At 42.8% G+C, this 15338-nt stretch overlaps 1 protein-coding gene across 1 annotated transcript in view; it reads right to left on the bottom strand.

The window, feature by feature from the left end:
• Positions 1 to 12291: 12291 nt before the first annotated feature.
• The window catches only part of LOC141167215 (exocyst complex component 1-like), a 101710-nt gene continuing 98663 nt past the window's right edge, over positions 12292 to 15338 (bottom strand). Inside the window, exon 3 of the mRNA XM_073654664.1 lies at positions 12292 to 12594. Within this exon, the coding sequence (XP_073510765.1) occupies positions 12337 to 12594 (258 nt within the window). The 3' untranslated portion in view covers positions 12292 to 12336. The remainder of the gene's footprint in view (positions 12595 to 15338) is intronic.

Raw genomic sequence — 15338 nt, forward strand, 5'->3', positions numbered from 1 at the left:
ATTTTGAGGGTTATATATGAACCATTATACTACTATTTGGATGGCTATAGGGGGGCCATTATACTATTTGGACAGCTATGTGGGGGCCATTATACTATTTGGCTCGCTATGTGGGGGGCCATTATATTGTTTGGAGGGTTACGTGGGGAACAAATATACTGTTTGGAGGGCTATGTGACGGCCATTATACTATTTGGATTGCTATGTGGGAGCCATTATACTGTTTGGATTGCTATGTGGGGGCCATTATACTGTTTGGAGGGCTATGTGGAGTCCCATTGTAAGAAAGTCCTTACTGAGAGCTGGAAGAGCTGGGAAAACAGTGTAGATAATTCTTCAAACCAGAGAATGAAGTTTATTCAGAGATACGCAACAGAACAGTTCAGAAAGCAGGCAGGGAAAATACACGGGCACTCTCAGGTAACCAAACAAAGCATTAGGATATCTGGCGATGGTCTTGTCTTAGTCTGGCATTGGTCTGGCGATGGTGTGGCCTTTGCGATGGACTGGCATGGACTGCCTGTAGACTGGCGATAGAATGGCCCTGAACAACAGTATCAGAGCCTTTTTATACATAGGTTAAGCAAAGGAACTACATATTGCGGCAAAAGGCTTATACATGATAAGATCATACTGCAGGGAAAGACATGCATTTTAGAACAACAATGTGATAATGCAACATGACAATATTTATGATTTTTACCAAACTCCATTACAATCCATACATCCCCATGTTCTTTCTTAAGTAATGTCAGTTTCCTAATAATTATCAACATATTGACAACTGTATTGTCCTAATTTCCATATCACAATTACAAGGACATTATTTACTACCCTATAACACCACTTATTTACTCTCACATTGACCTGCAGCTGCTGCTATTAACCTTTGTGTATACTAACTATAACTGCTAATGGCGCTGACATCATTGTGGCTGCATTGTGGGGAGAGCACACAGAACATGCATCTCATTAGCTGCAAAACTTAGCTCAAACTTTTGAACAAGATGGCTGCTAGGTTTAATATGGCTGTTCAGAATATTTGGACTTTTCATTCTCTTACAAGTTCCCCTCTTGTACTCTTTCCAGAGTACAACTTTACATTGATGTAATATGCAAAGGTGAATTATGATAAACATGATTATTGCGGTAATTCATCATTTTATAAACTTGTGTCTGGAGCGGCAAAAATCCCTAAAAAAAGCAACAACAAAAAAATCATTGAAGTATTAGTCCCAAAATAATAAGTCCCATAATAGTTGTCTTTCGATCCCTGTCTTCTCTTTTTCTTCTTATACTTTGGATTCCGGATTTTCCTGGTCTTCTACCCCTCTCACACTATCAGATTCCCACTGTATAGTGTGAAACAGCATCTTCAGATCATCTGGTAGGTTCATGGCCACAGGAGTCAAATATGAAACTCTTCGGCTGACCTGAGGAGAAAAAAAAAGGTGGAGTATCAATCCTTACCATAAATTTCAATAAGATAATTAAGACGTCTACACTGATCAATATGAACAATTTTGATTTCTTTATCTCTTGTTTTTTTTTTAACCATCCACACTCCTAAAACTGTGGGGTTCATTATTTGAGTAACAACAAAGGGACCTTCCCAATTAGCTTCCCAGGGTCCTGTTTTTCTGAAATTCTTAATCATCACCTGAGCTCCTTCAACAAATTTAGACTCGTAGGATTTTTCAGTAGGATCTGCACAACTCTTTGCCATCTGAAAAGCAGCGTAATGCTGAAGGTGCTTAATGTGTTGTTGTATTTATTGTAACCACTGATCCCTCTGCACTACGGCTTGCTCAAGACTAGGAAGTACAATGTCACTTGCCAACTGAACAGGCATCTGTCTTCCAGTCATTAATTCAAATGGGGAAATGCTGGTGGACTTGTATGCCACAGCACAGATGGCTAACAGAATAGCCGGTAAATGATTGACTCAATCATTGCCTTTTTCCTGAATCATCTTGGACATTTTCGACTTTAGAGTTCTGTTCATGCGCTCTACCTTTCCTGCAAACTGCCGATGATAGGGGACATGAAACCACTGCTTGATCCCCAGCAGAACACAAAGGTGGGTCATAACTAGTGTTGAGCGAATTTGTTCGGCATTTTAAATTCGGGTTCGTGTTCGAGGTTCCGGCTTGCTCGCGCCAAAACATCGGCTCTGCCCAAGAAGACTCTACCCTTTTTTCATGGGCAGAGACTCGAGGGAATAAAACAAGGATGAGTCTCCATCCTCCTCCTGTGCCTGTTTGAGGTCTTGACAAGGAAAAAAAACAAGGGGGAGCTCTTGAGGCTTCTACGTGACAGCAGCAATCACTTCATGAGGATATTTTTCCTCCCCTGTAAGGGCGGCTTCCTTGGCTGTGTGATCTACATATGCATTGCCAAGGATGTGGTGGTCGGGAATTAGTTTTTGGTGTCCTTTGATTTTACAAAAGGACCATAAATTTGGGAATTCTTTGCCCCACTGCACAATTTGTCTGAGAATCTCTGCATGTTGTAAGGGCTTGTTCTGTGAATCAACCATCCCCCTCAGGGCCCAAACATTTAGATACAAAGTGAGGGAGGAAACAACATAGGCACTGTCACTGAAAATATTCATAGGTTCGGTGAACGCTAGAATAACTTGTAGAACTGCTTCTAATTCAGCTCTCTAGGCAGAAAAGTGACCTGGGAGTCTGTACTGCTGCAACAACTGTTTATCGGGAAACCATACAGCGTAACCTGTGGCATAGCGTTCATTATACCAGTATCGAGATCCGTCGATATAGGCACAAGGGACGCCCTCCTGAAAGTCTGCTCGGAAGGGGGAGGGAGTGACATTAGCCTGTTCAACTTGATAATCGTGATATTTTCCTGCGTACTGCATCATCTGGGCTAAATGATATTTTTCACCCACTTCAACTTGTAAGTCTCTGGTCTCAAAGTCAATGATCCATTGAGCCATTCTCCGTGAATTTACCCCCCAGGCTTTTCCTTTCAACAGAGTTTTTAGAGTCACATGTGGGGTTTGTAGAATTAACGGAGCAAATCCCACTATGTGTCTTACATGATTCATTGTTCAGTGCACGCCCAGTAAGTGCTTCATGCACGGAGTAAAACCTTTCTCCACGGGGGTAAGCAACCTTGAGTAGTATCCCAGGGCATACAATTGACTGGACACTTCAGGACTATCTTTGGGCAATTTTTGTAAAAGCACAGAGGAAATAGATACATCTCCAGTGTGAGCTTGAATATAAAAGGGCTGGGATGGGTCAGGACTAATTAATGCAGTGGCTGACATAATGGCTTGCTTCAGACCTTCAAAAGCCTGTAAGGCTTCTCCCTCTGACAGGAGCTTAATCATTGTCAACGTCCTTTAACAAATCATACAGTGGTTTAGCCAAATGAGCAAAGTCCTCAATAAATTCTCTGGAGAAATTGACAAGATCCAAAAATTTTCTGAGCTCCGTAATATTAGTTGGTATGGGAACAGCTAGAATAGCTTTAACCCTGTCAAGCACTGGTTTCTTCCCTTCTGCTGAAATTGACACACCCAGAAATGTAAACTCTGACTTCATCAGTTGTACTTTGTCAAGGCTCATTTTAAGTCCTGCTTCATGCAGAGTCTGGCACACAGTTTCAAGGGTCTCTTTGTGTTCATATTGATCAACAGTTTGAATTAACAGGTCATCAACATATTGTAAGACTTTGTCTCCGTAACCAAGGGGTTCTAAAACCTGAGCCAATGCCTGATGGAAAGTACACAGGGGAACTGTGGAATCCCATGGGCAACCACGTGAACAAGATTGGACTGTTACATGGGGAATTACCTTTTACAACAACACCTTGTTTTTCTAATTCACTGACCGCAACCCTTATGTAGGGAATTGCGTCCTCAGGAATTCTATACTGACACTGGAAAAGTGGTAGCTTTTCAACCATCAATTTTAACTTGAGTTTGCATTAATCCACAATCAGTTTTCTTTGAAATCCACATTTCAGGGAACCTTTGCTTCAACTCATTTTTCAGAACATCATTGTTAACATTGTCATTATTTTCATAAGTACATGAACCTAGACTGGCAATGGGTAATTTGTGACTCTCCAACTCCTCCTCCACAGGTACAATTACAGAGCAAATATTAGCTTCTTTGTTCCGCCACAGAACTTTGTTACACAAATCAACAATAATCCCCATTGCTCCCAAAACATCAGTACCCAAAATAGTGGAATCTAACTGTGTATTCACCCAAAAAGTACATCGAACACCCCTTTTCTTCGATGCCTCTGTATCCTGAAATCTCAGGTTCACTGGACAGCTTTTTACTGCTTGAATACAGGAGCCCTCAAATCCTACCAAAGTGGTAGTCTCAGGCAGTCCAGGGGGTGACTGCAATTTGTGTCCTGTTACTGAAACTGAGGCTCCTGTATCAATGAGGATGTCTTACCACAGCAGCCCCTCTATTTTCCCTCTGACATAAGGTCTTCCGTCCTTGCCCAGGGAAAAAGGGGCAAGGAGGGCAAGGGGAACAGGGGGAGCACCCCATCAGTCGGAGTTACCTGCGGTGGGAAACCCAAAAAATCCGTCATCCCCATCTGGGCATGGCTTCCTTCCCACAGCTCCCACCTCTGCCCCAAAGAGATCCTGAGTAAGAGCCCGGTCCTCGTGCTCCTGCAGCTCCCTTATCAAAGGAGCATAAGGATGAGGAGGGGTTATTCTTCCCTGAATAGCATTGATCTCCGGGCTTGAATGGATGGGAACCAAGGGCGAGGAAGCAGGAGCAGAAGGCTCCTGAGAGACTGGGTTAACCATTTGAAGGCCATTATACTGCTGATACGGCCTATGGTCGTTCATAATTGGATACGGAGGTCTAACTCCAAGAGGGGATCTAGAGAACTCCTGGGGTTCTCGGGATTCTTCGGGTTGTTGCTCATTCCCTAGCACAATATGAGGACACATACATCTAATGTGTCCAAGCTGACCACAAAATAAACACACAGAAGGACCCCTAATGGGATTCCGGGGGGGCTCTGCCGACTGGGACTGGCCCATTCTCGGCAGTTGGCCATACCCCCTAGGAATTTCTGGTCCCCTTGTATCAGCAGATGCAACCCGAGGTGAATGGTAAGCGAAAACATTAGACTCATCACCCTTCGCCTCGGACTGCATCGTCCTAACATTGGTCAACATAGCCTCCACAACATCTTCAATAGATTCTGCTTTCTGCAAAACTCCTGATTTGAAAACCCCTTCCAAGGGTACTTTTTTTTTACAAATTGTTCCATTATAGCAAATTTATCACCCTGATCGATGGTATCCAAGGTCTTATCAAACACAACACACCAAGCAGTAACCCACTTATCTGCTTCTATTCTTTTAATTTTAAAAGAATCCAACAATGCTGGAGAAGGCTTCCTACCCCCTAACTTCTGAAAGATCACAAACTTCATTCTCCCCGGGGTTTCTGTGAGATCATACTGAATCCCCTTTGCTTGTTGGGCTTTCAAATGGGAAATTAACTCAGGGGGCACAAAAGACAAAAAATAACGGAAGCATCTTCCTTACATTTAATCTGAAATTTATCTAACCATGATTCAAAACCAAGAACATTACGAAACACTCCTTTACCTTCCTCCCAATTAGGTACATTTTTAACAAATTTAAGATGTACCAGGGACATTTGGCCGGGGGTAGAGGCAGCACCAAATTTAAACTCTGCCTCAGATGAATCATCTCTGTCTTCACCATTTGCAAACTCCCCTCTCAACTGTTCTTAAAGTGGAGCTATTGTGACACTCTCTCTTGTTTTTTTTTGTATACTCCCTCATCCATTCTCCTATTTCTTTTCTCCATTCCTCCACTGCATCTTCATCTTTCAGCATGTCATTCAACATCTCCACTCTATCCCCATATGCTGTAGCTCCCCGGGTTACCACATTAACATATTTTACAGGCTGCCTATCAATAACCTGATCAAAGGCTACAACTGTCTTGCACAGAGCAGCTGTTCGGCTTCTAGTTTTCCCTAACGCCTGTTTCTTGGCTAGTTCCCTGCTTTCTTCAGTGAACCAACATATACAATTTAACCACGTGGTTTCAACATTAACCCCCTCCAGCTGGGATTCGCCAGTATGCTTATCTGCCTACCTTCATAACCACTCCATACTGGAGGACTACAAGGACACGTTTTCTCTGTTCTGGTATTAACAAGTGCAATTTAAGCAAAAGTTAGATACTCACATCTTTCTGTCTGGAAGGCCCTTTGCTGGCCTGAGTCAACCAAAAGAGGTGTGGCCGCATTTCCAGCCTTTCTCCTTAGGCTTGCCAGGCGTCTCCCTCCGCCTTTTAAAGCCTTTTACCGAGCTCACAAAGTCTTCTTCACATCCTTGTAGATAACTCAAGTAGAGGTTTCTTCTTGGTTGCACATATATTTTTATAGTCCTTTGCTTTTGTAGTTTTCTTATAATATCTGATAGATTTGGAGAGCTCAGGAGTAGTCCTCTATCCGTCTGACTTACGTTGAGCGATTTACACGCCTTTTTACCCTTCCAGTCTCTAGCTTCTCATCTACAATCCTCTCCTTTGGTTCTTCTGGAGGCAGCTCTCCTGAGCCGCTCCTCTTGGCTGGCTACACCACTTGTAAGAAAGACCTTATTGAGAGCTGGAAGTGCTGGGAAAACAGTGTAGATAATTCTTCAAAGCAGAGAATGAAGTTTATTCAGAGATACGCGGCAGAACAGTTCAGAAGGCAGGCAGGGAAAATACACTGGCACTCGCAGGTGACCAAACACAGCATTAGGATATCTGGCGATGGTCTGGCCTTAGTCTGGCTTTGGTCTGGAGATGGCAATGGACTGGCATGGACTGCCTGTAGACTGGCGATAGAATGGCCCCAAACAACAGTATCAGAGCCTTTTTATACATAGGTTAAACAAAGGAACTACATATTGCGGCAAAAGGCTTATACATGATAAGATCATACTGCAGGGAACAACAATGTGATAATGCAACATGACAATATTTATGATTTTTACCAAACTCCATTACAATCCATAAATCCCCATGTCTTACTTAAGTAATGACAGTTTCCTAATAATTCTCCACATATTGACAACTGTATTGTCCTAATTTCCATACGACAATTACAAGGACATTATTTACTACCTTATAACACCACTTATTTACTCTCACATTACCCTGCAGCTGCTGCTATTAACCTTTGTGTATACTAACTAGACCTGCTAATGGCGCTGACATCATTTTATGGCTGCATTGTGGGGAGAGCGCACAGAACATGCATCTCATTAGCTGCAAAACTTAGCTCAAACTTCTGAACAAGATGGCTGCTAGGTTTAACATGGCTGTTCAGAATATTAGAACTTCTTATTCTCTTACACCATTATACCATTTGCAGGGCAATGTGGGGTCCATTATACTAATTGGGTGGCTATGTGTGGATCATGAATGGTACACCACTAGTGAAAATAACATAGAAAACAGTGTATAAACTTGTCCATAGTGTATATTTCCAGGTTCTGGGCTCAGCATCACACTTTCAACTGTATTTGCATCCTGGATACAGATACAGTTGAAAGCAATGATGGAACAAGGGGAGCTATGTGGAGCCATCATACTTTTTGGAGGGCTATGTGTGGGCCGTTATACTATTTTCAGGGCTATGAGGGGGTCATTTTACTATTTGGAGGGCTATGTGGAAACCATTATACTATTTGTAGGGCTATGCGGGGTCCATTATACTATTTTGAGGGTTATATGTGAACCATTATAATACTATTTGGAGGGCTATGTGGGGGCCATTATACTATTTGGACAGCTATATGCGGGCCATTATACTATTGGATCACTATGTGGGGGCCATTATACTGTTTGGTGGTCTTTGTGGGGCCAATTACACTGTTTCGAGGGTTGCGTGGGGGCCAAATATACTGTTTAGAGGGCTATGTGGTGGCCATTATACTATTTACAGATGCTGTGTGCTGGTCATTATATTGTTAAGAAGGTTGTGAGGTGGCCATTATACTGTTTGGAGGGCTACGTGGGGCCATTATACTGTTTTGAGGGCTGTATGGGGGCCATTATACTGTTTGGAGGGCTGTATGGGGGCACTATACTGTTTGGGGAGCTAGTGGGGGGCATTATAATGTGTGCGGCCAAAATACCGTGTGGAGGGATGTGTTGGGCCCATCATACTGTGTGGAGTGTTATGTGTGTACCACTATACTGTATGAAGGGCCACTTTTATACTGATTTGAGGGCTCTGTTGAAGCAATTATACTGTTTGAAGGTCTGTGTGGGAGCAATGTGAGCCCTATTATACTATTCAGAAGGTTATTTTGGGGGGTATGTGGGGGCCATTATAATATTTGGGGGCTATGTGGGGACCATTATACTATTTGGACGGCTATGTGGGGGCCATTATACTATTTGGACGGCTATGTGGGAGCCATTATACTATTTGAATTGCTATATGGGGTCCATTTTACCGTTTGCAGGGCAATGTGGGGTCCATTATACTATTTGGACAGCTATGTGTAGACCATTATATTATTTGAAGGCCTGTGTGGGGGCCATTATACTATTTGGATAACTGTGTGGGGGACATTATACTGTTTGGTGGGCTATGTGGGGACAATTACACTGTTTGGAGGGCTATGTGGGGGACAAATATACTGTTTGGAGGGCTATGTGTTGCCATTATACTGTTTAGAGATGCTGTGTGCTGGCCTTTATATTGTTAAGAAGGTTGTGTGGTGGCCATTATACTGTTTGGAGGGCTGTGTGGTGTCCATTATACTGTTTGGAGAACTAGTGGGCGGGGAATTATAATGTGGGCAGCCATTATACAGTGCGGAGAGATGTGTTGAGTCCATCAAACTGTGTGCAGGGTTGTGTTGGGCCCATCATACTATGTGGAGGGTTATGCATGGGCCATTATACTGTATAGAGGGCCTCTATGCTCTATGGAGGGCCATCATACTATTGGGAGGGCAATGTGGGTCCCATTATACTACTTAGAAGGCTATTTGGGGGCCATTATACTATTTGGAGGGCGATGTGGGGGTCATTATATTATTTGGAGGGCTTTGTGGGGGCCATTATGCTATTTGGGGGCTATGTAGGGGTCATTTTACTATTTGGAGGGCTATGTGGAGACCATTAAATTATTTGGAAGGCTCCGTGTAGGCCATTATACTATTTGGGGGCTATGTAGGGGTCATTTTACTATTTGGAGGGCTATGTGGAGACCATTATACTATTTGGAAGGCTCTGTGTAGGCCATTATACTATTTAGATAGCTATGTGGGGGCCATTATATTATTTGGAGGGCTATGTGGGAGCCAATTATACTGTTTGGAGGGCTATGTGGTGGCCATTATACTTTTTGGGGGCTGTGTGGGGTCCATTATATTGTTTGGAGGAATAGTGGGAAGCATTATAATGTGTGCGGGTCATTATACAGTGTGGAGGGATGTATTGGGCCCATCATACTATGTGGAGGGCTATGTGGGGCCACTATACTGTATGGAGGGCCATTATGCTCTATGGAGGGCCATCATACTGCATGGAGAGCTGTGTGGGGGCCATCATACTGTCTGTGGGGCCATCATACTGTGTTGGGGTCACTGTGGGGTATCATATTTGCGGGAGGTACTTTAGTATTGTGCGTATGGAGTGTACTGTGGAGGAATTCACTGTGGGGGTATCTTACTGTGTTTGGGGGGCACTTTTGATTGTATCATACTTTATGGGGGCTATGAAAGGGGTGTCTTAGTGCGTGGGAACACTAATGGGCTTCCATAGGGTCAAAATTACTTTGTAAGGGCTTCAAGGTTGTGAGATATGCTCTTCTGTGGCCCTGCCAAAAAACATAAAAATATACAGTACAGACCAAAAGTTTGGACACACCTTCTCATTTAAAGATTTTTCTGTATTTTCATGACTATGAAAATTGTACATTCACACTGAAGGCATCAAAACTATGAATTAACACATGTGGAATTATACACTTAACAAAAAAGTGTGAAACAGCTGAAAATATGTCTTATATTCTAGGTTCTTCAAAGTAGCCACCTTTTGCTTTGATGACTGCTTTGCACACTCTTGGCATTCTCTTGATGAGCTTCAAGAGGTAGTCACCGGAAATGGTCTTCCAACAATCTTGAAGGAGTTCCCAGAGACGCTTAGCACTTGTTGGCCCTTTTGCCTTCACTCTGCAGTCCAGCTCACCCCATACCGATATCGATTGGGTTCAGGTCTGGTGAGTGTGGAGGCCTGGTCATCTGGCGTAGAACCCCATCACTCTCCTTCTTGGTCAAATAGCCTTTACACAGCCTGGACTTGTGTTTGGGGTCATTGTCCTGTTGAAAAATAAATGATGGTCCAACTAAACGCAAACCGGATGGAATAGCATGCCGCTGCAAGATGCTGTGGTACCCATGCTGGTTCAGTATGCCTTCAATTTTGAATAAATCCCCAACAGTGTCACCAGCAAAGCACCCCCACACCATCACACCTCCTCCTCCATGCTTCATGGTGGGAACCAGGCATGTAGAGTCCATCCGTTCACCTTTTCTGCGTCGCACAAAGACACGGTGGTTGGAACCAAAGATCTCAAATTTGGTCTCATCAGACCAAAGCACAGATTTCCACTGGTCTAATGTCCATTCCTTGTGTTCTTTAGCCCAAACAAGTCTCTTCTGCTTGTTGCCTGTTCTTAGCAGTGGTTTCCTAGCAGCTATTTTACCATGAAGGCCTGCTGCACAAAGTCTCCTCTTAACAGTTGTTGAAGAGATGTGTCTGCCGCTAGAACTCTGTGTGGCATTGACCTGGTCTCTAATCTGAGCTGCTGTTAACCTGCGATTTCTGAGGCTGGTGACTCGGATAAACTTATCCTCAGAAGCAGAGGTGACTCTTGGTCTTCCTTTCCTGGGGCGGTCCTCATGTGAGCCAGTTTCTTTGCAGCGCTTGATGGTTTTTGCAACTGCACTTGGGGACACTTTCAAAGTTTTCCCAATTTTTCAGACTGACTGACCTTCATTTCTTAAAGTAATGATGGCCACTCGTTTTTCTTTACTTAGCTGCTTTTTTCTTGCCATAATACAAATTCTAACAGTCTATTCAGTAGGACTATCAGCTGTGTATCCACCAGACTTCTGCACAACACAACTGATGGTCCCAACCCCATTTATAAGGCAAGAAATCGCACTTATTAAACCTGACAGGGCACACCTGTGAAGTGAAAACCATTTCCGGTGACTACCTCTTGAAGCTCATCAAGAGAATGCCAAGAGTGTGCAAAGCAGTCATCAAAGCAAAAGGTGGCTACTTTGAAGAACCTAGAATATAAGACATATTTTCAGTTGTTTCACACTTTTTAAGTATATAATTCCACATGTGTTAATTCATAGTTTTGATGCCTTCAGTGTGAATGTAGAATTTGCATAGTCATGAAAATACAGAAAAATCTTTAAATGAGAAGGTGTGTCCAAACTTTTGGTCTGTACTGTATATATATTTTTGTGGGAGGAGGGGGGAAGGGCAAATTAGGACTTTTGCTACAGGCCACATGATTTCTATGTATACCCCTGATTGTAGGAACAAAATCAGCTTGTCAAAACAGAACAAACAGCTGTAATGAGGAGATAACGCTTGTTAAGATTCTTTCTACATAATATTTTATTTAAACTATTATGTACGCAGTATCATGCCATGCTTATGCAACGTTACAAGAGTGATTACAACTATATCTTCCAACTAATCGGTAATATGACTACAGATGTGGCCTTTCTTAAAGAAGACTTGTCACCATGTTACAAGTGACTCGTTTTTTGCTCTTATGATTTTCCTGCTTCTCCCCCGAGTATTCTGTTTTTTTTTTTTGTTTTTTTTAATCCCTCGTATGGTTACAGACACATGGCATAGGCCTTTTTATTCAGTACTAATTCTTATGGTCCCTTAGGAATCATGGAAACTAGAATACCCCTTAAACACAAAAAAGCCATGGAGTTTTATTTTGTTAGATGTTCAGCTGCACTTTTCAATCGGGATCACTTTCTGCATTGTAGTATCTTTGTCATTTTAAGAAAGGCTACATCTTTATCAGCTGGGATTTAATAGCTATATTTTACTACTGGCCGTCTCATTATTGGCTTGCTCACATTTTAAGAAAATTCAGGAGCAGATGTCAAAAAAGTTAGAAACTAATAAATTCCAGACTACATGGTTTAAACAAGCCCTGAGGAAGAAAATTAATGATCGATAGGCTCACTGTACAAAAAATACTTTTGTCTGTAACCAATACTTCAGTGGATGGCAGGCCTTTAAAAACAGCTACATAGACAAGCACAAGTAAAAACCTCAAGGCATATCCGCATGGATACTATAATATCATCAGGTACCAGAAAAGAGTGGCTTTTTCCTGCAAAGTCGTGGTCAAAATTAATCCACTGTAGATCATGTTGGAGATATTTACGGCTCATCTTGCACAGACAACGGAGGAAGGCATATTTAGATGCAGTGCTGTGGGCTTCCAAGCTATAGATTTCAGTATCAAAATGCATAGAGAATTCAGCATTGTCCTGCAAGAAGAAGGTTTTGTTTTACTCTAATAGTCTAATAAACATATGCAACACTTTATGTTATTATTATGACAATTTCTAGCAAAGCCCTGGAGGCACTCTAAAGGTAACAATCAACTACATTAATAACTTAAAGCAGGAGTGGGCAATTAATTTTCCCGAGGGGCCACATGAGAGACCATGACTGTTGTGGAGGGTAGAACCAATAGGCTGAAATTAATTCTGCTCAATATTAATTTTAACATTAATTATAATCATTATAATTAGCCTCCTATATACAGTATGAACCCCACATATAAAGACTCCTATATACTATGTGAGCCCCCACATAAACTCATATTTACAAAGTAAGCCCCCACATAGCCTCCCATATACAGCATGAGCACCACATAGCCTCCTATATACAGCTTGAGCCCTATATAACCTCTCTACATACAGTGTGAGCCCCCACATAGCCTCACTATATAAAGCGTGAGCCACACAGAGCCTCTGATATACAGCATGTGCCCCACATAGCTTCCATATATACAGTATGATCCCCCTGCTTAGACTCCATATATACAGTGTGAGCCCGAGAGAGCCTCCATATATATAGTGTGAGACACACATAGCCTTCTATATACATACAAATATTCCATACACATGAAAAAAACAACAACATATACTCACCTCGCTCCCGTTCCCTGGCACTCTGCTCCTGTCTTCTTTGCACCAAGCCTCTGCAGCTGTGCGATGAAATGATGTCAGGTTAATAGCATTGCAATGCTGTCCACCCACTTTACTAAAAGCACAGCTATAGGAAGAAGATAGAATTTATTTCTCCCAGGAGTCGTCAGTTTTCAGTCATAGAGGCATGCATAGAGTGGCTACAGTCAGTACAGTACACAGTGAGGGGCAGCTGTAATCACACCCCAACACTTTGATTGACAGCTCGGTCTGCAGTGCATCCGTGCAGAGCAGGCAGTTGATCATAGTGCCAGGGTATGCTTATGTAATGCGGAGCAGGAAGGTAGCTCCTGTGACACCCCGGCGCTACATGAAACAGTGGCTACTGGTTGAGTGGTATTGGTGCTCAGAGGGTCACATGTAGTCGACGGTGTTGGCCAGCCAGGACCGTAGGCTTCATAGTTCAATAAAGGAGACTCCTGTTCTAAAACACAGTCTTTACTGAATAATAACGTGGTAAAGGCTATGTACAAGGGGTAGCGAGTACAAAGTTTTATGGACATTTCCTTCACAGTGTAATGCATTTTCACATACACAGTATTCTTCCGCTGTAGTCTACTCCAGGGTTGGTGAATTACACTTTTGCCCTACTTCTTCACAGCCCAGCTCGTCACAGTCCTGATCAGCAAGTCTCTCCACCTGCTCAGCTGTTCCGCATCCTATTTCTTCCACTGCTGGCGCCCTGAATCTACTGCTCGGGACCCCCACCAGTCCCACGAATTCAGGACTGTTACCTTCGGCATTCACCAAGCTCAAGCTCAGCTTCTCATGACTCATCGTCCCATACAAGGATGCCTTTTTCCTTGGAAGACAACGCTGTCCCTTCATCTACTTCAAGGTCGCGCTAGTCCCTTGTCCCTTAGTCTCCTTGTTGTAGTTCACCCACAACGGCAGCACTGTTCACAAACACTTTCTACTTGAATATGAACTTGTCCCTAACTCACTATATACAGGAAGCAGCCATTTGCCCTAACACTAATCCCCTTTCACTATGGGCTAGTGCCGAACATTAACTCTTAGCGTACCCTAATGTTTCAACCTAACTGTAGTCATTATCTATCCTACCAATGTTATGTCCTAAGTCCTAAACTATGTCTTACCGTATGCTGTACACTATGTCCTACACTATACATTAGCAGCATTACTACATCACACGGGAACATATCACATTACATAATATATACAAAAGACACATGACACATTACACAAAATGTGATTTGGGTCTTCAGAGGTAGGAACGTGACAGTCTAGTCCATACCCCTTACACTTACAGCTGTGGCTATAGCCACTTAAGGCACGCCTCAATAGCTTTAAGCCAGCAACTCCGGGGGAGAATAAAGTTCCTTTTGCCCCAGCAGATGCACTTTCAGCACTTACAGCATTGTAATGTTATTAACCCGCAGATTAATAGTGTTTGCAGACATGACTGGTCCTTTTTTGGCTTCTGCCAGGCTGGTATGTGTTTTATTATCATCTGTTTAAAGCATTGTTCTCCAAATCACAAGTTATTGTCTATCCACAGCATATGGGGTAACTTGCTGATCACTAGTGGTCCAATCACTGAAACCCCCAGTGGTCCTAGATCTGGGCTTTGGAACCTCAATAATGGAGCTCTGTAGCCCCATCTTGATAGGAATATAGGCATTAATGCAGACTGTCGCCACTTTACACCTCCTGACAGTGACCATAAACTTAAAGTGCACTGATCACTAAATTTTTTATTATTTAAATTAAATACAGATGTAATAACATTTATCATTTGACCAAAACATTATAAACAAGGCATATACCAAGTGGGAGAAAAACTCCCTTTCTTGGCAGGAGCCTCCACTCAACTAAGGGACTTCAGCAGAAGTGGCAGCCAGGCAGGGGAATTCCCTCTTCTCTGCTGTGCTGATGTCACTCTCCCATAATGCAGTGCATCAAGGAAAGTGAACTCAGTCTGCCAATCTGAGCCCAGACACTGTGACTGAGCTGGATGTGATCAGTCCAGCCTGCAGCTATGGGTATGTGCTGTG

Source organism: Phyllobates terribilis, unplaced genomic scaffold (genome assembly GCF_046119375.1).
Source record: "Phyllobates terribilis strain yellow unplaced genomic scaffold, ASM4611937v1 Scaffold_11__3_contigs__length_659146591, whole genome shotgun sequence".
Lineage (NCBI taxonomy): Eukaryota > Metazoa > Chordata > Amphibia > Anura > Dendrobatidae > Phyllobates > Phyllobates terribilis.